Below are 26,912 nucleotides of genomic sequence, written 5' to 3' on the forward strand. Positions count from 1 at the left end.
GAAAGTGTAGCGGGATCAGCGATAACATAGTAGGAGTCGTCATCTTCGTCCTGTTATGCTGATAGCTCTGGTGTTCCGTCTTCTGTGTTTCGGCTCTCGTCGGTTTCACTGCTACTGAAGACCTCGTTTTCGCGCTTGGAAGCACCGCGTTCAGTATCCCGAGCGCCCATTTCTGCGGTGTACGTCTCCGACACGTCCGCGTCGGCGCGGCTGTCGATGAGATCGAGAAGCGCCTCCGCACTGCTGTAGGCTTCAGTGTCGTCCGTGTCCGCACCAGTGTCGATCTGACGGAGCCTGCTCTCCTCTCTGCTGTAGATCTCATTGTCGTCCGTGTCGGTACCGCTGAGGGCCAGACGAGATACTCCCCCCGGAGATGCTGTTAGCCTCCGCTAACTCCGCGTCGTCCATGGCGGTACCAGTGCTTTCAAAACGGAACACTTTATCCGCGCTGGTGTAGGCCTCAGACTCGTCCGCGTCGGTACCACTGTCTACCATAGGGAACCCCCTCTCCACATTAAGACTATCCACCGTGTCGTCTGTGTCGGCATCACTGCTTTCAAGGTGGACCTCACGATCCGTGTTTATGCAGGCGCCTTGCTCGGCGGCATTGACAAGGAAGTATGGTCTTTCCGGACAGCTGTGTATGGCAGAGCTGCTGGTGTGCCGATTGAGATCAGCCATGCCAACCTCCTGTCTCCCTCCCTCCGACTCACTCTGTAGTTTCAAGACTGCAAGATCTCAAATTCTCCGAGTTGAGAAATCAGCCCACTGTGTGTACCCATCGAGGCATGTTTTTATCTTAAACTTCGTCGTTGTTGGATCACGTCGAGATTCGGCCGTCGTTGTAGCTTATTTGGGGGTTACGTATGGCCGTGCTGCACGCTTACCATTTCCTTTGGTCCGAGAGCTATAATTCGATGGTTCCGTTTCTTGGCTGCTTTGACCGTTATCTGAAGACTTGCTTTCGCGTTGCACAAAATAGATCTGCGCCGCCTGGGAATCGGAAGGACATCCATCCTTGCTTGCGAGTGCGGTCGTTGTGGATCCAAAGCATTGTTTGGTACAATAACACGTTTCCCCAAAATCGGTTATCGGTTGGTCGTTTTGGTCGCGAAGCCGAAGATATATGCAGACGTCGTGAGAGCAGAAATGGTGTAAGTAGGCTGAGCACGTTAAGAACTGTCGAGCTCTAGAACACACCTCTTGGCATACTGCGCAAACCGGGGACGAATCGAGACTATCAGTGATGGTCAGTCCCAATGTTTTCCACAGTAGGCTCGCAGTCGGTTGTTGCATTATCAGGTACTTGCCGAACCAAACCGTAATGATCAGTCACTATTTTTATGTCCAATTGGTCTGCCGATATCTCCTGTGGCTCCACTTCGGATACCTCCTGAAATCGAGCTTGAAGTACTACAGCTGTACTGACGCGATGGTCTAGTGAGATCTCGCTCTTCGGTAGGTAAAGTCAGTGTACCACCAGCCTCCTTATCACCCATGTCGGTGACATGTTCCCCATACATAAGATTGTAAAATTCTGTAAGCGCCTGCTCGCCCAAGAAAAAGTCAAAACCTTTTTCTCCATCCGGATTACCACCCGGGTGAACGTAGCGATACCGATCATCTAAACCACGTCGTGGGGACCTTGGAAACCACCCTTCTTTGTGCAGTGCCTTCCAAGCATCTTAAAAGCAATAGGAGTGTCTGTACGCATGCAATGTTCTTTAATTAGAACGAGGGTCACTAGCTAAGGAGTAGGGGTATAAATAACTCATTACCGCGTAAGGAACGATCACCCATGTCATTGGGAGGCCAGCGAGACGCTTCGCTTCTCGCTCCGATTCATTTGTTTGCTTCGGCTCGCCATCACTCCGGAACACCCAAAAGCTTGATCACGTGAATGGCTTTTCCACGATCGCTTTTCAATGGACTGTTTGTACTATAGCTTGTATGACACTCGTCACTTCCATATCTTCAGTCGGACTACGACAAAGTTGATGAGTAAAACACGTGGTGGCAAGACAAAGAAAGCGAACCATACAGGTGCAACCCGAAAAGAATTGCTGCTTCGAGTGCAAGAGTCGGCCAAAGCGTTTCTAAACGCGAGTGTAGCATTTGTATCATCTACCCAAGTAGACTGGATGAGCGCTGCGTACTATGACGAAGATGGAGCCGCATATCTGGTGGTGGCGGTGGCTTGCTTTAGTATCGAGAACAAAAAGAACGGTGAAGGTGTGTCCGTGCCCACCCCAATCTTCGAGATACGATGGGTAAATACAGCGCTCCAGAGTAAAGATCATGTTCATGAGATTTCCGAAAGTGTCGCTCGGCGTGGGGTTGGGCGGTTCGTCGCAATGCAAAAGAACAGCGTTGAATTTGGCGAATCATAGAGTGCGCTGTATAGCATGGCTCCGAGGTACATGAATATCCTAACTCTTGCGGAAGTCTTCGAAGAAATAGAAGACGCAGGATATCGCGAGTGGTCAGTCTTCCGAAGTCAAAAAGAGCTTCAAATTGACTTATGCCCTGCTGAAGTGGAAGCTATTACAAGTATGAGGTTTTCGCCGACGGCATCGCTAGACCCGGCTCCGGGGATGGTGACGGAACAGCGACGGCTCGGCTGCAAGAAAGCAGTAAGAAGTTGTTTCTTCACTCAGCATCCTCGCGTATTTTGCCTTCCTTCCTATCGCGTTTTGGAGGCAAGTCATTGCCTTTTTAAACGATTACGCATTGATAAATCAGACTGAAGCTGCAAAACCGATTAAGCTAGATGAACTTACGAAATTCTTGGGAGATCCTGTGGTATATGACATAAAGGAGAAATGCGTAATTATTGGTTTGACAATGAAGAAGCAAGAATATTTTCTGGAACCAGCTCTACTAATCTGTCATCGATAATAAATTGGAGGCGGTTCCTTCACATTCGCAAAAAAAGCTTTTCGTAGACAAGCGACTGGTGGAGAGCTGCAGCGCGATCCTGCTACAAGAACTCGACCTCTCATTACAATGCTAAAACAACGCTGCAATCGCCATGTGATCCCGGGGCGAAACGTCTCAGTGGATGAGGCTAGCTTTGCCTGTCGTTCGAAGTATGCTAGCCATCTTATTGTCTACAATCCTCGAAAGTCTACCGGCAACTACCACCTTAAACTGTACGTATGCTGCTGCTCGACATCGTGGCTTGTACTAAGCTTTAAGCTTTACTGCTCGAGCAAACTGGAAGATCGCATTGTTGGTGTTGTAGCGTGGGGCTCAGGTTGAAAGCCTTGCCCTCATTGCACTTTGGAGTGAATGCAAGTTGCATCTGGCAGTCCTTGCAGTTGCAGTTGCAACTACTAGGCTAGAGCCTCTGGCAGTGCCAGGAGGCTGTCCTGCTCGCTGTAGCGATAACAGGATTTTGTAAACAGAGTAGTCTAGTCACTATACCTTTTGCTTTCTACTCAGTAAGCAATACAATCGGCTAAACGTTCGGAAGTGCCAGCTTCCCTAACTGTGTCTACTGTTTTCGTCTCGTGGACGTACTACAAAGTCGACTTTAGTGAACCCACGTTCACACGATGAAGAAACCGGACCGTCGCGGCAAGACAGTTGAAGATGATGCTCCATTGGCCAGTGACATCAGCACCGTTGGTGTGCCGTTGCTCATTCCGGTGGTCGCGCCCCGACTGTCGTCCATGTCCCACTCTGCATTAATCAAGTGGAAGAAAGCTCGAGCTGAGTATGAAGAGAGCGTGAAAGCTCGCAGCAAGGGTGATGATGAACTCTACGAGCGGCTCAAGGAAACAATTAAGAGTACCGTCGACGAAAGACTGTTGAAGGCTCTCTGTACCTACCGCCGGGGCGGAATTGCGCCCAACGCTGTGACCGATGACCAAATTACGTCAGAAATTCAGGCGATTGTCGAACGTGTTATAAACGACACACTTCCCGACATAGATATGCTTTTTGGTAAGAAGCTGCGTCTTAACATGTCTGAAACAGACGTGAACGAGCGCGTGCTGCAGTACTTCATGCTTTGCAACGAACTGATCGAAGAACACGGTCTAGTGACCTGTTTTGAAGGTCAGCACGGTCAAAAAGAGAAGTGTAAACTGCTTATTGAGTCACTGACGCCCAGTGAGCTCAAAGCAGATGTGCAAACTGCTATTCGTTTCCAATCGACGGAGGCGCGTAGTGACGAGTTAAAACTCCATGACCTGATCTTGGAAAAGGCGTTGGAGCAGGATCGCGACTTTCGCCGTCGCAAACGTTCACGCAACGAGGAGAGGTTCGCTAGGTCTGAGAAGGTGCCCAAGCTCCAGGATCATAAGAGTTTGAGTGACCAGCATGGCCGTCGCCAGCGTGGCACACATGAATCTAAGGGCGGGGATGTCAATCGAGCGACACGATCTGTAGTAAACCAGGACTCAGAGAAGAAGCGACCTCTCGTACCAAAAGACGGATGTCTTAAATGCAGTGGGCCACACTATGTGTCGAATTGCCCAACTGCGTCTCCAGAGGAGAAGAAGGAATTACCGAAGAAGTTTCATACCTCTCGCCATGACAAGAGCAGGATGAAGCGGATTAAGAAGCGTCTGGGTGGAGTGAATACCATCACGCTGAACGACGTGTATGACCTGCAGTACTGTGCGGATACAGGCTCGGACAGGTGCCTGTTGAGTCGGAACAACTTCAACGAGCTCATGCGGCTCGACGACAACGTGAAGTCTGTCCCGTTGAGCACACCAGTGATTGGGAAAGCTGTTGGCGGTCACGATGTTGAAGCGCGTGAGTCTGTACTGCTGGCAATTCGTCTACATACTGCTGCTGGACCTGTGGAGCTCGCAGAACCCGTCAATTGTCTCATGATTGAGCAAAACGATGATGAATTTATCGTCGGCAACGATGTGCTGCTCTCTCTTGGAATCAATGTGGACAGACAACTCGAGCAACTTGCTGGTGGTAAACTCAATGACGATGAGGATCCCATTGCGAGGGATGATGAATTTCGGCCTGGTCATGCAAATGACCTTGATATCCAGGGAGGCCTTGCAAAACGGCTCACTGCTGCACTGGATAACGGTTTTCCAATGAAATTCATGAAGGAATTGCGTCGAATCGCTAAGAAGCACGACATTTGGCGGCTAGTTCTCTGTGGCGACCCTCCTGCTAAGGTGCCACCGTACAAGCTTCGCTTGAAGCAGGATGCAAAGCCTTTCCGCTGCAAAGCTCGGCAGTACGGACCCTTACAGAGTGCGTTCCTGAAGGAGTTCAACCAGACTCTAGTGAACCTTGGCTGGGTTTACAAAAACCCTAGCAGTCATTGGGCTTGCGCTGCTCTGCCTCTTAAGAAGCCGAAGGTCAATGAGTTTCGCCAAGCGGTGGATTACAAGCCATTGAATGCGATGACCGAAGCAATTGCAGGCGTTATGCCAAACTTGAAGACCAAGTTGGAGCGATTGAAAGGAAAGAAACACTACGGTCTTTTCGACTTTATCCGCAGCTTTTGGCAACTTGCTGTGGCGATAGAATGCAGAGAGCAGCTCTCGTATATGACGGATGAGGGCGTGTTCACGCCAACCCGTGTGATGCAAGGAAGTTGTGTCTCGGCGTTACATTTTCAAGTCTCGATGGAAAACTGTTTCGCTGAGCTACTCGATCACAATTTACTTATCTGGATTGACGATCTCTTGCTCTACTCTGACACTATAGAGAGTTACCTTGTTGCTCTAAAGAGACTGTTTGACTTGGTGAACGAATTCGGATTGAAGTTGAGTCTGAAGAAGTCCTCGTTGTACTAACGCTCAGTTACGTGGTGTGGTAAGGTAATTGATGAGAATGGTGTTCGCCATGACCCAAAACGGATTGATGGGCTCACCTCAATGCCAGTGCCAGTCACAGCGGGACAATTACAGCAGTTTATCTGCGCAACGAACTGGATGCGAGACAGTTTGGTTGACTACGCTCGCACCGTTCGGCCGTTGCAATCGCTGTTGGATCGCGCACTTGCTGGTAACCGAAAGACGAAGCGTGTTGCTTCAGGGATCAGCATCGCGTTGGATGATGATGAGCTCCGCAGTTTCGAACTGGTCAAGAAGCTCCTGCAGAGCTCGGCCATGATGACACACCCGCGTGAGCAGGCAACCTACTGCTTGTTTACAGATGCGAGTGACTACGGTTGGGCTTCGGTCCTTACTCAAGTGGGTGAATGGAAACAAGGAGTGGCAATTACTGAACAGGAACATGAGCTACTGGTATGCAAGAGCGGTTCGTTCACTGGCGCTCAGCTACACTGGAGCGTCATTGAGAAAGAGGCACTACCAATCGTGCTCTCCTGTGAAGACCTTGACTACCTGTTGCTGAGGCCCGGTGGTTTCAAGGTGTTTTGTGACCACCGAAACCTCGTTCATGTTTTTGCCCCTGGACAAGAAGTAAAGAAGCACGTACGTGGAAAATTACTTCGATGGGCTGTCAAACTCATGGAGTTTCGCTATACTATCGTTCACATCGAGGGTGTCAACAACTTGTGGGCGGATATGCTTAGTCGGTGGGGCGGCGCTGCTACCCCTACGGCATCTACGACTACGAAGCCTAGCTTGAAGCGAGTGACTCGTTCACAGACTAATGTTTCTCGGAAGCCTCTGCTTCGGCCTCTCGACCAAGAGAACTTCACGTGGCCGACGTTGAGTGAAATCGCGGCTACGCAAGCGGCTCATGTAGCCTCTGCTCCTACTGCTAGTGCTGCAGATGGACATGGTGTCTACCGACTTGATGGCTATATTTGGATACCTACTGCTGCCACGACTCTCATCCAGCGACTCCTGATCATCGCTCATTGTGGGGCACAGGGTCACCGTGGTGAAGCCGTGGTCTTGAACCACATTCGCCGTGTATTTTCGATTGAGGGAATCTCTGCTCTAGTTCGTCGTTTCCTGCGCTCCTGCTTGCTCTGTCAGCATGTAAAAGGAGGTAGGGTGGTGCTTAGACCATGGGGTGAGCTGTACCGCTCTGACATTCGCAATGGAGCTTTACACTGGGATTTCCTTTATTTGGGTGATGGATTTGGCTCATGCAAGTACCTACTACTGCTGAAGGACAACTTTACCCATTTCTGCGAGTTGATTGCGTGTGATACACCAACAAGTGAGGTTGCAGTTGATGGCCTGCTTGGGTGGCACAGTCGGTTCGGTGTACCGCCTGTATGGGTCAGTGACAGTGGCTCGCATTTCAAGAACCAAGTTCTTGCCGAATTATGCAAGCGACTGAAATGTGAACAGCAGTTCGTAGTGGCGTATAGTCCGTGGATCAATGGATCTGTGGAACGTGCAAACAGAGATATACTGCAAGTGCTACGTGCAATGATTATGGAGTACAAGATTTCGCACAACGACTGGATCTATCTTATACCTTTGGTGCAATCTAACATGAATCACTCTCCGGTGGCTTCTCTAGCTAACAAGGCCCCTGTTGAGGTATTCACTGGCTTGCCATGCCCAGCACCAGCCTACATCCTGCATGTACCTGAAGAGCAACCTAAGGCAGTCTATATTTCGAGTGCAGTCATCGAGAATTCTCTGGCGAAACTACGTTCCAGTATTGAGGACATGCACTGTGCCGTCAAGGACAAGCGTGAGAAAAACACGTTGCTGAACAAGAGAAAATCCAGAGGTGCACAAGAAGTAAACTTTTCTGCGGGTGATTACGTCCTACGATCACGTGTCGATGAGCGACGACACAACAAGTTGCTAGTCACCTGGATCGGTCCCTACGTAGTTACTCGTGCGGACTCTCATTCGTTTCGTGTTCGGCACCTCGTTACCGGCAAGGAGCAAGATGTGCATGCTTCACGCTTGAAGTTCTACGCGGACAGCGACCTGGAAGTTACGGAGGAGCTACTGGAGCACGTCGCCTCCCAGGGCATTGTGTTGAAGGTTGACCGACTTAACAAGCACCGTTGGAACGAACAGAACCAGGCTTTTGAGCTCCTAGTGAGTTGGTGCGGCTTAGAGCCCATAGAGGACTCATGGGAGCCTTTGAAGTCTCTAGCACAGGATATCCCCGTGCTAATACGTACCTACGTGGAAGCTGCCGAGGATGCCAAGTTGGCGACAGCTTTACAGAAGCTGACCTCGAGCTAGAGATCTTCATGTGCCAAGTTGGCAGTCACAGTGTGAGCAAAGTCATTACTATTTCGGCAGTTGCTTTGAAGTAGTGAGACGCACAAGGTCAGTGGCTTGTGTATCCATGACTCAACCTGTGTGGTTGTAGGCATGCGGAAAAATGAAATTTGGATTATGGTACAGTGTCCCAAAATAGTGGTACAGTGTACCAAACTGACGTTGCAATATAGTAACTTGTAAATACCCATATTGCCTATTTGCAAGTTGTGAGCAAGGCTTGGGAGGGAATTGTAGCGTGGGGCTCAGGTTGAAAGCCTTGCCCTCATTGCACTTTGGAGTGAATGCAAGTTGCATTTACTACCAGCTGGCAGTCCTTGCAGTTGCAGTTGCAACTACTAGGCTAGAGCCTCTGGCAGTGCCAGGAGGCTGTCCTGCTCGCTGTAGCGATAACAGGATTTTGTAAACAGAGTAGTCTAGTCACTATACCTTTTGCTTTCTACTCAGTAAGCAATACAATCGGCTAAACGTTCGGAAGTGCCAGCTTCCCTAACTGTGTCTACTGTTTTCGTCTCGTGGACGTACTACAGGTGTTGGGGCTAAATCGGAAGCTGAACGTCTCGCTTCCGTTACTAAACAATCACCGGAGTTTCGGAGACACGTTCTTGAAGTCACGAATTCACTAGCCGGATCCAGGCGAATCGTGAATACGGATAAATTTTACACCTGCATGCTACTTGAAAGCTCGCGTACGGTTGGCTTGTATGGACGAGGAGCTGTTCGTGCGTCAAGTAAGTACTTCTCCCGTTTACGGTGATCCACGATGATCCACGCAAATGATAAACCCGAACGAGGCTGCATGAAGCGAGGCGTTTCCATCGAGAAGACCATTATGACAGCAAGAGCTGGGTAGTTGGATCAATTGTCAACGTTACCACAAATGCTGATGATTCGGGGACCTCTTCCGTCTATCGCCGTATCAAGCAGAAACAGGAGAAATTCGTAGCTCCAAAGTGTGTTGGCGAGTATAATTCAGCCGTGCAAAGTGTCGACCGCCATGGCCATTACGGGATCGGTTTTCTTTAGCTGACGGACACTCGTTTAAATAATGGCACAAGAAATTTGCATTAGCAATGATTGACATTGCAAGCGTAAATGCGTATGTGTGCCATTCTTTTGCTACTGGATCAACAGCATTTGGTGAAGATGTGGACCCACTCGACGAAGTCGGAACGTGAGTGCGTTTTTGCGACGAACACCGCTCGTTCGTGGTATCGTTGGTGGCAGAAATGTTTGATGGAACCTGGAGAGCCGCTTTGAATGATGATAACGGAATTTTGCTCACCGAACCTACCGACAGGGTCCCTGCTGCAGCCGTTTGAGACTACTGTACCGGTCTGTGTAGCAAGAGAGGCCTGGTTTGTTCTTCAGAACTGTAGTCGTGCAAAGACGGGAATGTACGCTTCGAATGCGGAAACCCAGCCCAGAAAATAGACCACTGTGAAAAGCACAAAGGCGCGCGGTGCAAACGCGTTTATCCTATTAAACGAAACGACGCCACATCTGTGCCAAGAATCGCCTGGTCTTGTTGGCAAAATTTCACGGATACAATTTGTCCAAAGTGTCTATAATTCCGAAGGGAACTTGATACGCAGGTCGTCAATATACAAGGCGCAGGCGCCATTCCTGAAGTAGCGCATCAGGCAAAAAAACACTTCCTTCAGAGACGACGGGAATGCAGGATGATGAAGTCAGGGCTTTAATCTAAACAAATATCGAGAACAGCAATTAATTGAACGTTGGGAATTTGATAAACGCAAGCGTCAAATGATCTCGTTTTTAGGAATAACACTGTAGCCGTGGTTTGGACCAAACCACGGCTACAGTGTTAGTTGCGCTCTTACACTACTAGGTTGGGCTAAGCTCGAAAGTCGGAAGGAGCTACGAGAAAGGAGAGAGAGAGCTAGCCTCGACCATTTGCGTGCAGGTCCTACGGGTACGACTTCGGTGGCGCAAGAAAATTCGGGTTCGACTCCGATTGGAACGACGTCGATAGTTCCAGATCTGCCTGTCGACTCGGCGATCGGACCAGCTGGAAAGGATGAGGCTCGGCGAGGACTCCGAGCGGCAGTCGGGGAGAAATGTCACGGTCTTCGGCTAGAGGAAGGACTCGCTATTCTGGACGATTGCCTACGGCAATTTAGCGAGCGGCGAAAGAAGAGTGTCAGGCCCTCGAGCTGGACGGAGCTACAAGCGACATCGTCCTCCGATATGAAATGATTGCAACCTTTTGATGAAGTTATGTATGTAAAAGGTGCTTTAGTTTAAGAATTCAGACCTCCGTTCAGATCGTTGTAACAACTCTGGATTAAAATCCAGAGAACAGTAATTTTGAACCGATTTTGGCTTGAGCCAAATACGTGTATGAGAAAATCAGTGCTCCAAGAGTCATGCCCGAAGTCATAAATTAAGAAAACTACGACTGAGATCGGCTCCAAGCATTAAGGCGGGAGATTTCTTTCACTTTTGCGTTGGGGCGTGCGTGTACAGCCACGAGAACACAGCAAAGTGGCAGTATAACCAACGTAGTCCGCCACGCAATTATAGAGCTATGATTCTACAAAGAAGGAGATTATTCTGGTATTATTTATCGATTTGACACGTAGGTTCTTATTTACTTAGAGCTGCATAATTAGAAATAGGTAGACTATGCTTAAAAATATTCTGGTAACGAAAGTCACGCACTTTTCGCTTAAGTGAAAGATTTGACATCGAATAGATATTCAAGCCAGATTATGGCTACTTAAGAAAGGAAACCGAGACTTTCCAAAAAAAAATTCATTTAAATTGGGTAATTGAGTAAGAAATTGTGAAGGGGCACAGTTGGGTGGTGCATTTCATCTCACCAGTACAGTAGAAGATAGCTATTTATAATAATTGAAAAAATATTACTTCAGTAGTACCGATCAAAAAATCAAGGCTATGTTCATGACATATGGGACCTGATGGATCTCACTGATGCTCTCAACCGTTGATAACCAGCATATTTCCTGCACCCAGCCCGTTGAGTGCTGCAGGAAATATGCTGGTTATCGGGGCTTCTTGTTGACGGACAGTAACGTCGATGATATGCAAGTGATTCGCTGGTTATCGTGCTCACCGCATGGAACCCCGTCGGCTACAGCATTTGTAGATGGCATCGCAAACGTCGCTCTTGTCCAGCATTCGACATCGATGAACGCCTGAAATGAAAACGAGATCGGTGAAAGTGCCAATAGAACGATTTTTGGTTGCCCAGCGCGCATGGCACTCACCCGCTCATATGGATCCACAACCTCACGGCTTTTGCGCGGCTTCAATTCCCGAGCCGTCGACCGCCTTCGCTCGCGACGCCCTGTAATACCTCGTAGCGTGGCTATAACAGCCCAATACCAAGACGAACACGTTCCCAATGAGACTCGCGACCGAGAATTCCAGTACCACGTCCACCACTAGGGTAGCTAAAGAAACACCCATCCAACCACATAGGGCACCTTCCACTCCTTCGTAAAATACTCTAGGCAGGTAAAACACAAGCGACAATAGCAGTTGTCCCACCAGACACACGCCCATCAGGTACTCGCCCACTCGATCGATCGAGGCAACCGTAGCCTCAGCTTTTGCCTTTGTATAACGACAGCACGACGTCCACACAAGTTGGATCACATCTGGAACGAAGAGACAGATCGAGTGGTGCCACGCCTCACACCATCTGAGACACAACAGTCCGAAAATGCCGAAGCGGGGTTCATACTTTCGTAACACAGCCATAGGAACGAGGAGCATCAGCGTGACCAAAGTGCACGCATGTTCCCTAGGGTGCAGCTCTTGAGCGTTGGCTCCACGGACGGTAGTGACAAATTGGTCACTACAAGTATACCAGAAGAAACAGACGGTAGAGCCACAGTCTACAAGGCTCGCACTGAAAGCCCATCCCACATTGCGTAAAGAAGTCGTGACCACCCACACTACTATCCCAGCTACGGCGCAGACCACCATAGCTCCTGTTTCGATTTCGGGGAACGTCACGACAGGAGCCGCCGCCTCGATTTTATCAAACCAGCTCCTCAGCACTTCCATCATTTCAGACTGGCACAGCGTCAGTTAAGAAAAGTCATCCAGGCGTCGTCCGTTGACACCCTTTCCCAAGTGGCGTCAGTGTCACCCAAGTCGTTTCCTTTCATCTCGTTCCATTTTTGCACCCTGTTGCGAGCATCCTATTTCCAACGTCCGTCAGCCACCATCCGAGCCAATGCGACGTATCCTTCAGTTTCCAAACAATCTCTACGTAGAACACCTCCCAGCTACAACTTCTCAGCTGTCAGCATGTCCAAGCGCCTCACTGTCGCGGAGCGCCGGCGATTCAAGCGATTATTCGACGTGGCACTGGAGTACGACGAACATGGAACGCCAGGGGACGACGCCAAGACCATCAAGCGGGAGTTCTGGGACGCGTGGAAGGCGCACCTGGGCGGCTTCGGCCTCTCCACTGGTCTGGAACACATGGAGCGGTTGGTCGACGACCTCCTGGAAGGTCGGCCCTCCATCGCATTGCGCGGTCCCGTGGTTGCGATGCCATCAGCGCCAGGAGTCTCGCCCGAGTCGTCCACACCCGCTAAGTCTTCTACCTCCTCCTCCACTTCGTCAGCGAAGAAGCCTGTTCGCGATAAGCGGAAAACTCGCAGCGGGCCGCCCCCAATCAAGTCGTCCAAGAAGCTGCGGAGCAGCGACAAGCCTGACAAGCCGACGTCTTCTCTCGTTCCTTCTGCCGAGTACAAGGCGTTGGTCGACTTGAACCTCGACGCCCCTGACTCCGTAAAGGCTGCCGTCTACTTCATCTTGGCAAAGGCGGAGGCGGTCGGAAAGGAGCCTTGGTGCATCGCTTATCCTTGGACCGGGCGTCCGCAGTGGTACAACCCGCTTCGTTTCCGCGCGATCTATCGGGGTCATTGGCGCTTCTGGATGTCTCACCGTCGGGCGTTCTGGGAATGGACCCTGTACGCGCCTCAGGCGTCGGAGACGGCGCAGAAAAATCGTCGTAAGGCCAAGATGCGCGCCGTACAGGCCCGTGTAGCCTTCCTCCGTTTGTGCATTGAAACCTGGGGCTTCGACACGCTCCTCGACAAGTGCCCGCTGATGTTCTGGATGGGAGGTCAGCCCGGTCGTGACAACAAGAAGTGCCTGCACTACGACGGACCTCTCGCGGACACGTTGACTTCGCTCGAAGACAAGGATTCGGAACGATACCAGGCTACCATCTACAACGCTCTAGAGCCCGTGCAGATCGACGCGTATGGGTATCCGAGTATCCGCGTCCTGTTAGAGACGACCGAGGCTTTGATCCCTACGGCCAAGCCGGTTAACCGACTCTCCATGGTGGCTTTGGCGCGCATGCGGCTTGATCTTCAGTCTTCGGCGACGCCTCGTGATACATGGGTGGGGTCCACTAGTGCCAAACCTTGGAAGACTCTTATGGACAACGCCCTGGTGAAACAAACCCAGCTGACTGTCACAACCGAGTTGGAGAGTGGCTCGTATCAGCTCCCCGAAGTTAGGGGACCGACCAAGACGGAACGTCGACGCGCCGAATGGTCGGATCTCGAAGAGGACGAAGAAGACGAGGCCAAAGCTGCCGTTCCAACTGCTACGGTTGTGACCCCTGCTACTGCCGACTCTCAGAGTGCCGATGACGACGCTGACGACGGAGAGGACGACGACGAAGAAGCTGGGAACGACGACGAAGACGACGACGAAGACGAGTACAAACCGGAGGAAGACGACGAAGACGATGATGAGGAGAATAAGGCTGAGGACGACGACGGGGAAGACGGTGAGAAGGTCGTTCTCAAGAAGGTTTCAGCGGACAAGGGGAAGACCACCAAGAAGTAGCCTCTTATTCGGAGTCGTTTCCATTCCTCGTTCCTTTTCTTGTTTCTTCGTCTCGAATACATCCTTTTAATCTCCGCCTTACAAGTCCTTATCGCTCCTCGATGTCCAGCCAGTCGATGCCGTCTCTCGTGACAACATTTCCTCGTTCCAACTTTGTCAATCCCGGGCTTAACCATCCCGCCAAAGGGTCTTGCACTCTGCTGATGCCCCCTGTCACTTTCCTTGTGTCCATCTCCGTAGCGTTCCAATATATATAAATGCAACATGCAGTTCAGTGTCTCGAGACTGACTCGTTCCCAAACACCAACAAGAGTGGAGTGGTCCCGCTCCACTCGTTCCAACCCGTCAGAGGACCAGTTAGAACAACACTTCCGCGTCGTCCACATCAGCGTTGGCCTCGACCAACCTGACGCTCCGACGTATCACTGGGAGACCCTTCTTCTTGCGGTCTGCTTCCTCAAAGACGCTTATCAAGGTTCCGAACTCGGGGAACAAAGCAGCCCGGGGTAACCAAAAGGTATCGTACGTTGCCGTCAGCACTAGGTACTGCAGCTCGCCCTTTTTCACTCTTTTAGCGATGACGTCCACTATGGGCGACGATACACCGGTGAAAGCTGTCTCCTCACCCCCGATCGACACTCGTTCTACAAAACTCAACTGAGGCAGATCTTCTTCTTGTAGTGGTCCAGCCTCCAATAGCAATTCGTTCTCGGCTTCCTCCTCGATGGTCGCATCATTACTTGTCTCGTTCCCAGCTTCCACATTCTCGCAGGTAGCACTCTCACTAGTCACATTATCGGCTATCCCTCTAGGCACCTTGTCTGCAAATGGTCGACTCCAGCGACCACAGAAACGTTTTAACCGATTCACGTTCCCCGCGACGACCCTGTCGGGGTGTTTAGGGATAGCGATCTTGTATGCATTCTCCCCGACTTGGCCGACAATACGGTACAGACCGTGCCAAGAGAACGCCAACTTCTTCGTCTTGTTTTCGCCAACTTTTGCCCTGAAGAACTGATAGACCCAGACGGGATCGCCTACTTCATACGCGACCTTGACTTGTCTATTCAATCGCTGCTCGTGACGATCTTTGGCCTTTAATAGCTGTCGTTCCACCAGGCGCCTTGAGTCACGTAACGACAGATACAACTTTCTTCGGTACGTGGCAATCTCGTTGCTTTTCCAGTCTTTTCCGGTGTTGAGGAAGGCCAAGTCGATCGGCAGTATAGGGTCACGACCGTACAAACTGAAAAAGGGAGTATCTCCAAGAACTTCATGATAGGCAGTCCGATAAGCCAATAAGACTTGAGGCAAATAGATATCTCAATCGGTCTGAGCTTCACTCACGAACATCTTAAGCATTCCCAGCAGCGTCCCATTGAATCGCTCTACCAGTTCCTGAGTTTGGGGGTGGTAGGCGGCTCCAAACAACTTCTTTATCCCCAGGGTCTGGTATAATGATCGTGCCAAATCGGATGTGAAGTTCGTTCCTCGGTCACTAAGCAGTCGTTCCGGAACGCCGTGACGGCAAATGACACCTTCGAGCATAGCGTCCACAAAGGAGATCGTGTCCAACGACGCCACCGCGAAAGCTTCAGCCCATCTCGTGAAATAATCCACAAACACCAAAATATACTTGTTCCCTCGTGGAGTGACCACTAAAGAACCGACGGCGTCAACCACCAACAACGAGAACGGTCCCGATAACTCCTGGATCGGCATCTTTTGCATTAGACCGGCTCTCCAGGGTCTCTGACCTTTACCACCACTATAAATGGCACACTCTTTCACGTACTCAACCACGTCCTTTCGCCATCCGTGCCAGTAGGCATGGCGCCTTACGTTGTCCAATGTCTTCGTCTTTCCCAAATGAGCAGAGAATATGTCAGCGTGACAATAATGTAGAGCCGTCTCGATAAATGGTAAAGGAACGACAGGAACTGTCACCGTCCGCGCAGGACCGGCACGAGCCCCTAAGTGCACGAGGCGCATAAGGACCTTGTTCTTCATCAAGTGGTGTGGGGACATCTTTAGCACCGTCACCCTCAGTTGAGGATCCAAGGCCAGTGCACCGTCTTTCAGAAATGCTCCCATGGCACGCATCCACGGCACCCGCTCTTGCTCTTTCACAAACTTGTCGTAGTCCAATCCGAACACGTCGATCGTGGAGGGCAGGGAAGGTGGAGCGCCAGCTTGTAGCTCTTCCTCTTGTTCTCCCTGGGTGAGCTCGTCGGCAGGGACCGCCTCTTCGGTCTGCTCCCCGACTGGAACCGAACCGTCGGTCACGTTCGAGCCCTCTTTCCCTTCCGCAACGATCGTTCCAAGTCTAAAGGCGGATCGTTCCTTTCTTCGTTCAAGAGGTCATTCATCGCGATGGCCCCTACCGTTCCCTTCCCAACGCGATGATACAGCCTTGACAAACCGTCTGCGTGCCCCATGGACGTTCCTGGCTTGTGATACACTTTAAACCTTAGCTGGGACAACTCCGCAGCCCATCGAGCCAACTTAGCATTCGACGTCCTTGTGTTGTCACTAAAAATCCACGTAAGGGCTTGATGATCCGTATACAGGTCAAATTCGCCGTGGTCGAGATAGCATTTGAACTTCCGTGTTGCCCAGACGATTCCCCAGCACTCAATTTCGGTGGTGCCACAGGTCTTGTTGATCCAATTCCTTTGAGATCCCACCAACATCTTACTCGCGTAGGCAACCGCTCGGTCACGTTTGTCGACTTCCTGCATCAGACAGGCCCCTACTGCCAAATGAGACGAATCCAAATAGAGCTTGAACCTCTTGCTAAAGTTGGGATATATCAGAATAGGAGGTGTCACCAAAGCCCGTTGTAGTTGTCGGAACGCCATTTCACGATCTTCGTTCCATTTGAAGTCTACCTCTTTCTGCTTCAGTCGTTCCAAAGGGGCGGCAATAGCAGCGAACCCTGGTATATAGCGTCGCAAGTAGCTCGTGAGCCCAAGGAAAGCACGAACGGTGTGATGATCGTGCGGCCTCTCAATGTCCATCACTGCCTTCGCTTTTTCGGGGCTCGGTAGTATGCCCGTAGGTGTCACGGTGTGTCCCAGGAACGCTACTTGGTCACGTCCCCAGTGGCACTTCTTCATTTTCAGCTTAAAGCCCGCCGCGCGGAATCGTTCCAGCACTTGTCTTACTCGGATTAGGTGAGTAGGAAAATCGTCTTTAAATACCACACCGTCGTCCAGATAGACGAGGCACGTTTTCACTTCAGGTCGATTAGGACGTTCTCCATTAGTCGCTCAAAAGCAGGAACGGCGTTGCATAACTCAAAGGGCATAACAAGTCATTCGTAAAGGCCAAATTTGCTCGTAAAAGCCGTATTCTCCATACTGTTCGGTTCCATCGGGACGTTCCAATATCCCGACGCAATATACATAGTGGAAAACAGCTTGGCGTCTCCAAGGATGTCCAAAATTTTGTCGATCAACGGCATAGGGTAGCTGTCCTTGACCGTGACCGCGTTGAGCTTCCGATAATCAATGCAAAATCGAATCCCGCCGTCGGGTTTTCGAATCATTAGCACGGGGCTAGCCCAGGGGCTGTTAGAGGGTCTGATCAGGCCAAGCTCGAAATATTCTTGAATCTCAGCCTCCATTACGTCCCCTTCTGACTTCGAGACTCGATAGGGAGGCTGCTTGATCGTCACGCTCGTTCCCGTATCGATGCTGAACTTCAAAAGGTCCGCACGCCTCGGTTTCTTGGACGTCTCTACGAATAAATCCTTCAGCCCCCTTAGCATCTCGGCAAATAATCTCCTTTGTTCCGCTCCCAGAGACGAATCTTGGAAATCCACTTCAAAATCGTCGTCTTCTTCGTCCTGCATAGCTGTTGCTATCTCAGTGCCGACTGGTCCCATCTTCGCTCCTTCGTCGTTGTCAGTGGCACTTATCGCAGCGCTTACTTCATTCGTCGTTCCACTTCAGACCTTCGTTCAAAAAGCTGATTTAGGAACGAGAGTCACAGCCGCCACGTAGGCACCCGACGGAATTTCAACTTCTTCTGTGGGCGCGTTACAGACCTCCACTAGGGCCATCCCATTCCTCACGGTGCACAGTGCTCGGGCCACTCGTGAGTTCTCATCGGTCCCGGGAACGCCTTCTACCAGAATGGTGGAACGATCTGTCATCGTTCCACGAATCTTAGACTTGACCAGCGCTAAGTGACCAGGCTTCAAGCGAACTGCTGAAGTCGTCGTGACGGCATAAGTCTCTTCCACTCTCGAGATGCCCAACGGGATCACATCTCCCGTCCCCTTCAGTGTCATCGTTTGGTCTTCGAGATCCATTTCTGCTCGAAACGAGCGCAACGAGTCCGTTCCCAAAATGGCATCCACGAACAAATGGTCAGCTACCACAAACGGAAGAGTCATATCGATCGTTCCAAGTGTTATCGGAAGTTCGACCATGCCACGCACACGAATTTTATGTCCCGAAACGCTGTCTAGGCTTCCAGTGTAGGGCTTGAGGGGTTCTGACGCTCGACCAAGTCGTTTCAGCACCCGCCTGTTCACGAGACTCGCCACAGCTCCCGTGTCTGCCAGCATCTTCGACGGGCAACAGTCGATGAAGCCACCGGTTACTGCCTTCAGCCCTCCCACACTACAAATGACGCGCTTCCCTTCCGGTACAACTCCTGCCCCTTCCTGAGAGGCATCGTCCTCACTCACGGCTCGCAATCCCGACGACCTTCGCGGCCGCGGAGCCCTTCGCGCGTTGATTGCATAGATGTCGGATTGTTCATCGGCTATTTTCAGCCTCTCCTGTTCCAGCGATTGGATTGGAAGTCCAAACGTCACCTTCTTCAACTGTTTTAGTCCAACGGCATCTGCGACGGGTCCGTCTGTTTTAGAAGCTTTAGGTTTGTCGCGCAATTTGTCTCGGATGGCAGAAGCCTCGGTCCGGAAATAGGAGCGAGCCCATGTCACCGCTTGATTTAGGAACGAAGGAGCCGTCGTTCCACCTACTTTCTCAAGGTGATCTCGAAGAGACTCCTCGTCCCAAATGTTCTACTTGGTCTTGTCTCGCAGCGGGAAAACATCAGCCCTCGCTCCGCTCCCTTCCTCTGGATTAGTCCCTCCCATCCGACTTTTGTTGTATTCGTCCCTTTCCTGTTTGAGCATTTCATACACTCTTTTCCGGATTTCGGAGCGCTACCTAAAAGGTAACGACACTCCTTCTTCCTCTCCGTCTATCGCAGTAGGGGACTCACCGAATCCTACGCAGACGTTCCGTATAAACTAACTCTCAGCGGAGTCGTCCTCCGATGCACTGCCATCGTTTCCTTCTTGGGAGATGGCGCTGACGGGCGACGCAGTCTCCGTCGTTCCCGTTTCGTTCTTAAAGTTTCGATTAGCACGCCTGGCCGCTGCTGAGTTCTCCAGTGTCCTCTCGTACCAACCTAGTTAGTACTCTGGCTTCCTCATCTATCTCGTAGAGACTTCCCTGGTGCGCTCCAGCACTTCTTCCGATATTCCCAGTTGCTCACTCAGTTCTGCAAGTGACGACTTCTCCTGCTTGCTAGCGTTCTGTGTTACTCGTGACTGAATCTTCTCGTCATCCAACGGAAACAGTCGCTCTTCCAGCTCCTTGTCGTACTCCTCGGGTTCACTCTTCACTATCGGATCGTCACCGCGCTCGCTATATCCAGCTCCTCGTCGGTAAACAGACGATCATATTCTTTGATGAGTCCGTCGCCTTGGTACGTTCCGACTTCAGCTCAGCTTCGGGAACTTTAACGCCCTCCTCAGGAGCATCCACTACTCCGATCACGGCCGCAAACAGGTTGGTTCTGACGCCTACCACGTCTTCCGTCTTGGTCTCGAGTGCCTGTTCGTCCCGCGTAGACTCGTCGGACAGCTCGTCCGCTCCCGTTCTTCCGCTGCACTCTATCTGGGTCTTCAACGCATCCTCGGGACGTTCCGTTGTCCCTTGATCGACGTTCTGTGCCCAATTGGAACGATCCTTCGTTCCACCTTCACACTTCATTGTTATTAAGGAGCTTTCCGTTGCTCCTCCCTGGGTCTTCAACGCATCCTGGGGACGTTCCGTTGTCCCTTGATCGACGTCCTGTGCCCAATTGGAACGATCCTTCGTTCCACCTTCACACTTCATTGTTATTAAGGAGCTTTCCGTTGCTCCTTCCTCTCGTTCCTTCTCTACTTCCGGTCCCCTCGTAGATACTTCCTGTTTCCTTCGTACCTTGAGCCAGTCCGTTCCGTGAGACCGCTCGTTCCAATTACAACATCCGCATTTTCAGTCGTCACGCTCGCAACAGGAACGCTCCGAGCGTTTGCTCCAGTATTCACACCAACCTCGGGAGCCCTCTCAGGTCCACTAAATCCACTTAGCCGTGAACCTTCATCTCCTTTTGTGTCGCCAACCTGGCAAGAAGAAAGAGCGACACTTCTTTCCCCTCCCTCTTGCCCCCTTCATTGTCGGGACATTCCAGTCGGTGAAGCCGAACCTTGAGCAGTCATCGTTCCACTTGCTCCGGCATTCCTCGAGAGACTACGTAGTTTCTCGATCTCGGGACAGTTGGTTACGCCATGACCCGGTTGTCGACAGAAGAAACACTCCGCGGTCCGGCGATCTCCAAATCGATTCCCACTCGTTCTCCTAGGCATACTACATCCATGGAGTAGGGACCAAATTGGTGACAACGATTACACAGGCCTCTCGCGCGAGGACACGTCTCTCGACCACACCCTTTTCGCTCGCAGCGTCCGCACACCACTTCGCCTTCTGCGGTACGAGTGTTGGGACCCATACAAATATTGGGAGGCCCCATTTCAGCACTCACCCCGCCGCTTGGAGTAGAAGGACTAGTCGGTTTCTGATCGCTCAGAGTCACGGCGCCTATGTATCCATCACTCGTTCCAGAATGTTTTTGCACGCTCCGATTTAGTAGTTGCAACTCTTGAAGTACCTGTAACTCCGTCGAGGGTACATTCTTCGTGCCTTGAGGCTTCATTCCTTCATCAAGAAATTCATCGTCCTCTTCGATAGGCAGGTGAAGATTCTTGAACAACAGAATACGAGAGGCTTGCTCAATAGACCCAATCATGTTACCGTTCAGCACCGCTCGCATCTGTTTGTTCCTTATTCCCTCAAGGAAGAACTCGTACCTCATGCGGAGTTCGGGTAAGTTCAGCGCGTCGCATATGGTCTCGAGACGATCACCCCATTCCTCGGCAGACTTGCCTCGTTTCCTAGCAGCCGTCTTAAGGCGGGTCCAGGTTTGGGCCGGAGTCAGGCAAACGAACGATTGTGAAATCTGGAACGAAGCGACTCAAAGTTATGGATTCTCGAGTTGTACCACTATTCTTGTCCCTTTTTGCCCTTCAGACATTGTTCGAAGGCCGTCAAGCGCAGTTGATCGTCTATGCCCATCGTACACTTCTCGAACGAACGCCAAAATGCCGCAGCTCGTTCACTTGAGGCCATGTCCGAATAAAATGGAACGATCACTTTGACTGCGTTCCTCAATTCGTTCGGGATACCCACCATCGGAGCTTGCTCTCGACCATAGCCATGCGGCTCACGTCCCGCATATAGGGCAGTGGGAGTAGTTGGGCGATCCGTCGCATATCTCGGGTAGCGTTCTCGGTCAAACTCCGCGTTTCCACTGAATCCCGGGTATCCATAGTGATCTCGGAACGATCTTCGTCGGTCGGCTTCGATCCCCAATTCAGCGTTCCCTCCGCTCTCGTTCCGGCCGGCATTGAAGGCGTAGTCATAGGCGTGGACGGGTAAGTAGGAGGCTTCTCAATCGGGTTCCAACCCGGCGGTAACATCGGACCAAACGGATTTGAGGACGAATATTGTCTCGGCGAGCCATACGCTCCGCTTCCTTCGTACGTTCGGGGTGCTCGGTCGGATATCTTCTCGTATAAAGGGGTTGGTGACGATGGTCCCCCTGTTCGAGCTTCAGGGGTTGACCGAGGCATGGGATCTCCTCTCCCGGGACTACGGGTTCCACTCCTCGGGGACTCCATCTGTCGATCCAACTCGTTCATTGAGTATCGAGGCGAGGCCTCCACCGTTCTTGACCCTTGGTCCCTAGACTGGGAGCGTTGCACACCTACAGATCCACTTGACATAGTAATCTGTTGCATTGCCTGGCCGATAGTGTTGACGATAAAGGCTTGAAGAGCCGGGTCCACCTTCGCTGTCCCTTCACTCGTAGGCGTCGTTCCGTCCCTCGCAGGGTTCGTTCCATGACTCGTGGGCGTCGTTCCGTCCCTCGCAGGGTTTGTTCCAGGACTCGTGGGCGTCGTTCCTCGGTTCGCCGGCGTCGCGTTTGGACTAGCAGGTGTCGTTCCACGGCGTACCGTCGTGGTAGGAGCTTGCAAAGTCGCACTTGACGCCCAGTGACGTTCCACCTCGTTCAAAGGCTCAGCTTGAAAGTCAGTCGTACTTCGAAAGCGCGACCAAGAGACGGGAACGTCGCTCTCATACAGCCTTTCAACGTCTTCATCCTGCGAGTTATCAGTTGTCGTCGCTGTGGGCGCCTCCCGCTCAGTCTCAACCACGTGAGTAAGCGATGGTCGGGACGGATTCAGCGAGAACGACACCCCCCTTCGCGTTCCAGAACCCGTTGTCTCGGTCTCTCTTGCCTCTCGTGACCGCGCCTGCTCCTCTCGGGGGGTCGGTCGATCTGCTAGAGTCCCGAGGAACGCTTGGAAGCTGGCTCTGCCCTGGGGTGTTCCCAACATCGTCATGAACATTCTTCGGTTCTCCTTGGCTCGTGGCGACGCGCTAAACAAGCTTTTGTCGTCCTCTTGGGCCACTCGTTCCCTCAGCCCTTCTACCGCTCGTTCCGTTTGGACCTCAGCCGTCTCTCCGGTTTCACCACGCGCTCGGGGATCCACTTCGCCGCCTTCGCCTTCCGTAGCTGGGGCGTCAGCGATCTGGTCCTCATCAGCATCCGCCAGGATCCGAGCGAGGCGCAGCTCTTCGTCCTCTATCGAATCGTTCCAGTTTAGGGAGCTCATCTCGTCCCGGCTCCCTTGCACCTTCGCCCTAGTACTTCGACGCTAAGGTTTTCCAAGCGGCTCTCTCCTTCCTCTCTCTTACGTTCCTACGAAAATTGGCTAGAAGATGCCCTGCTTCTCCACCAAATTGTCGCGTTCTCCTTCTCTTGTCGGGGTCGTGTGTCTTGTGAAAGCCGACGTAGGAGCTTAGACGTAATAGATGTGTAAAATATACTTTTTCCTATTTGTTTTTCTTGAGCACTTCTCGTAAAAGAAGGAAATTCACGACTGAGAGCTCTCTCACCAGCCCTCTAACTTGCCAAAGTACCTCCTACCAACACCAGTACCTCTAGTTGTCGTTCGTAAACGGAGTCAGCGTACCACTGTCTGGACTCCTTCGCTCCATTTTAGACTAGGGACGAGGTAGTAGGCGACGGAGAACAAGACTGATCGGGCCTGACACTCTTCTTTCGCCGCTCGCTAAATTGCCGTAGGCAGTCGTCCAGAATAGCGAGTCCTTCCTCTAGCCGAAGACCGTGACATAGATTACCACTCTACCAATGAGGTCGTGCCATAATGTGTAGATTGATTCTACGAGAGCTCCATTTTTAAAGGAAGATAAAAATAGAGTCCAACGTAATTTCGATTACGTTGGACTCTATTTTTATTACCAATGAGGTCGTGCCGTTATGTGTAGATTGATTCTCGCAGAATGAAATTTTGCCTCCCATCATTTTGGTCCGAAAAAAATCTGTATTACCTAAGTATTGGCTAAAGATTGGTTGCTTGCATTCCCAGCCTTGGTTGCTCGTAGGAGTGCGTTTCACGGCCATCATTCTGTTTAATTTGTATTTCGTATTGAGTTACAAGCCACATGCCATTTCGTGTGGAAATGGTTACTACGGAGTATATCGTACTGATGGTTGATGCGGATCTTTAAGCGATAGACCTCCAGAAAAGCTGACAGCTTCAATCCCATATTAATGCTTCTTTATTATCAGGGCCATTACATTTATGGTGATTTCAGATGCTCAAAAATTTTCAGTACGCATTTAAGCACTTGCTTTCATCGTGCGAAACGTGTCAGCTTGCCCTTCTGACCAACAAAATAATAATTTTAATGTATTCAAAGATTATTATCCAGAACCATACTCGAACAGTACAACTAGAGAAGAACTATGGATAACTTGGTTCTAACGGTGTCTGAATTTGACTTAATGCTCGGATATATAAGCGTGTACTATCGTTTCATATTTTTTTTTAGCAACGTTAAACGAATCGAGAGTAGAGCTATAGCTTGTTCGAGGAAGTAAATTTGGACTCAACGATAGAGTACTAAGTATGCATTTTTTGTCGGCTTCGTGCTAGACGTAATCGCTCTCGACATATAACCTATTCCTGGTAGTGCTTCAGAAATGAAGTACGTACAGACCAAAATGCTTTAAGTTCGCCAAGATAAATGTGTGTCGTACAACACGCAAAAGTTTATAATACTTAAGCTAGACAGCTTATAAAAAGAACGGTTTGCATCTGATCATCACAGGTATTAAACTACGATGAAGCTTTGCCCTAATAGTCCATAACATAAAATCTCCGACCTCCGACTGTAACAAAAGCAGTCCATAATTGTGTTCAAGTTATGTATTTGTGTACTAGTTGTGTAAGAAACTTAGAGGACCAGATTTTGGGATAGGCGAGGCCAGAAATATGTTTGAAGCGAGTTTGTAGCGAGTTTCTAGCCGCAATCTTAGGCTCTGAAACGGCCTGTGGGCTAAGAAAACGACAATTTACTGGTTATGCAATTTTCAAGCCCGGATGGGTGCTCACTCTACTCTGCAAAAAGCGAAGTGAGGCCCCGGATCAGAAATCGGAGTCCACTAATTGAAGCAGATAATTCCTTTTTACGGCACTTTTTACAGTAATTACTATTAGCAACGACTGGCTACGTGGGTAAACCCTTATCAGTAAGGCTGTGTCTAAACGGTTCGTCTGTGGGGCCGCAAAAAAACAAAGCTTCATTCTTGGTTTTTTCTGGTAAGGGACAAGTCGACCAACCGCTAGCCAACCGCTACTACTTTATTATCGGTCCGCTAAATTGATTATCTGCGAGTTTGTATGTTTCGTGTATGTGCGATATGTGGCCACCTCTGCCGTCTATGCGTTGTGTGCTTGCTTGCGTTGAGGTTAACATTGCTGTTCTGAAAGGAGGTTAAGATTTTTGTGTTTGACGCAGCACTCATATGCGTATTTCGTGTACTCTGTAGCGAGGTTAACTTTGCTGTTCCACATGGAGGTTAAGCTTAGTGTTCAATATGGTGCTACCAATGCATAAGTTTAGGCAATGCTTCTTAAGCATGTAATACACTCAGTATTAGCTCTTACTGCTTACTCTGCGTTACTCGTTGAGTGAATTGTCCTCCACAGCCTCGTCCTCGAAGTAGCGCTTGCGAACAAGAAGGCGGCGCTCCTTTTCAAAGGCAAAAACAACAGACTTGTGGATGTGCTCCCTCGGCTCCCACGTCGGCTGCCAGTCTACGATGTAGTACGTCTGCCGCTTCTCACCCTTCCACGTCATCACCTTGCGTACGTGGTGTTTCTTCTCGCCGCCTACTTGATCGTCGTCATCTTCAGATGGAGGAGGATCGACAAGCCATTCGCGAACATCGTCAAGACCAGCCCGTCGCTTCTTCCGCTCCTTCATGGCTTCGTAGGCGACTTGGATGGCTTCGAGAAGAAGGCTTGCTGATGCGACGATCGTGTTCAAGGTAAGTCGGAGGTGGCGAATCGCCTCATTATCCAGGCGAAGCTGGTACGCCTTGCCTGTTGTGATACACAGGGTCTTAATCTCTTTCCAGGAGCTAACAGGGTGCTTGGTCGGCTTGATCGTTGGCATGATGAGCAGTCGGACTGTAGGTGGGGTGTAAATTGCAGAATGGTTTCAAGGCTGAGCAAGTCGATAGGAAACGACTGGACAAGGCAACTAGCGTGTTATTACTGGATGCAATCTAACGCTATGACTTTTTTCGTATGCAAAGGTGCAGGGTCGGTGATGCGTCTAGCAGCGTGAAGTTGGTCCTAGCTACGGAAATGATCGTTGAGAATGCCGCTCTAGTGGAGCTTGCGCATGGACTTCAAGACATTTTGGGCTCCACGAGCGGTGATCTTGTGATCTTGAAGGAAAGCTAGCAGCTTTCTCTCAGCTTGTGTCCTCAAGGCCAGCACTTCATCGCGATAGGTTGGTGGTTTTCGTTCAGCTTGAAACCTTCGGGGAGGAGAATCTTCCTGAACGTCACGATCATCTTGAAGATAGATCCTGTGTGCTTTGTAGACGTGTCTGTCGAGCGCCACATTCGAGGTTCTTGCGCGAACCAGGAGTATCATAAGTCTTTGAAGCTCGTAGCTGCTGCGGTACGTCTTCGCTTTACTGTATGCGTATTGCCGACCGGTTCTTCACTTGTGTTATCTCCTGATTCTGCTGATTCAGCTCGCTCGCGCTTGTTGTAGATCTTAGACTCCATGATCGACAGTCTGGCGTCAAGCTTTTGGCTGACTTGGATTAGCTGCTCAATCAAAGCCGATTGCTGACGAAATACTGGGTACTTCGTTATATCTTTTGAAGGAATTGGAGGGGTTAACATGTTGGGTTTCTATCCGGGCATGTGTTGCTGGACAGGTGAGACGACCATGCAAGAAGCTCATTCATGGATGCCCCTTTCGCGACTGCACATGCCTCGATACACTGGACCGCTATGGCGTCCGACTTTCACCTTTCAAGGATGGATAGTGGCGCAACACGTATGCCATGAGGGTATCAGCGACTTGTGCGCTTATGTTGTAAGCCTTCACATCTAGTCCAGTCGAGGCACCAAACAGCACTTAGGCGA

At 50.7% G+C, this 26,912-nt stretch overlaps 2 protein-coding genes across 2 annotated transcripts; one reads left to right on the forward strand and one right to left on the reverse strand.

The window, feature by feature from the left end:
• Positions 1-1,499, reverse strand: PITG_01539 (uncharacterized protein; the record flags this gene model as incomplete). Its single annotated transcript, XM_002908143.1, has 4 exons — positions 1-306; positions 341-637; positions 1,201-1,237; positions 1,478-1,499. The coding sequence occupies 4 exons, from the start codon at positions 1,497-1,499 to the stop codon at positions 54-56; spliced, it is 609 nt and encodes a 202-aa protein (XP_002908189.1).
• A 2,058-nt stretch (positions 1,500-3,557) lies between these two features.
• Positions 3,558-4,060, forward strand: PITG_01540 (uncharacterized protein; the record flags this gene model as incomplete). The annotated part of the gene is made up of 2 exons (XM_002908144.1): positions 3,558-4,003; positions 4,048-4,060. The coding sequence occupies 2 exons, from the start codon at positions 3,558-3,560 to the stop codon at positions 4,058-4,060; spliced, it is 459 nt and encodes a 152-aa protein (XP_002908190.1).
• Between the last annotated feature and the right edge of the window lie 22,852 nt (positions 4,061-26,912).

The sequence above is a fragment of the Phytophthora infestans genome, genomic scaffold (genome assembly GCF_000142945.1).
Source record: "Phytophthora infestans T30-4 supercont1.2 genomic scaffold, whole genome shotgun sequence".
Lineage (NCBI taxonomy): Eukaryota > Oomycota > Peronosporomycetes > Peronosporales > Peronosporaceae > Phytophthora > Phytophthora infestans.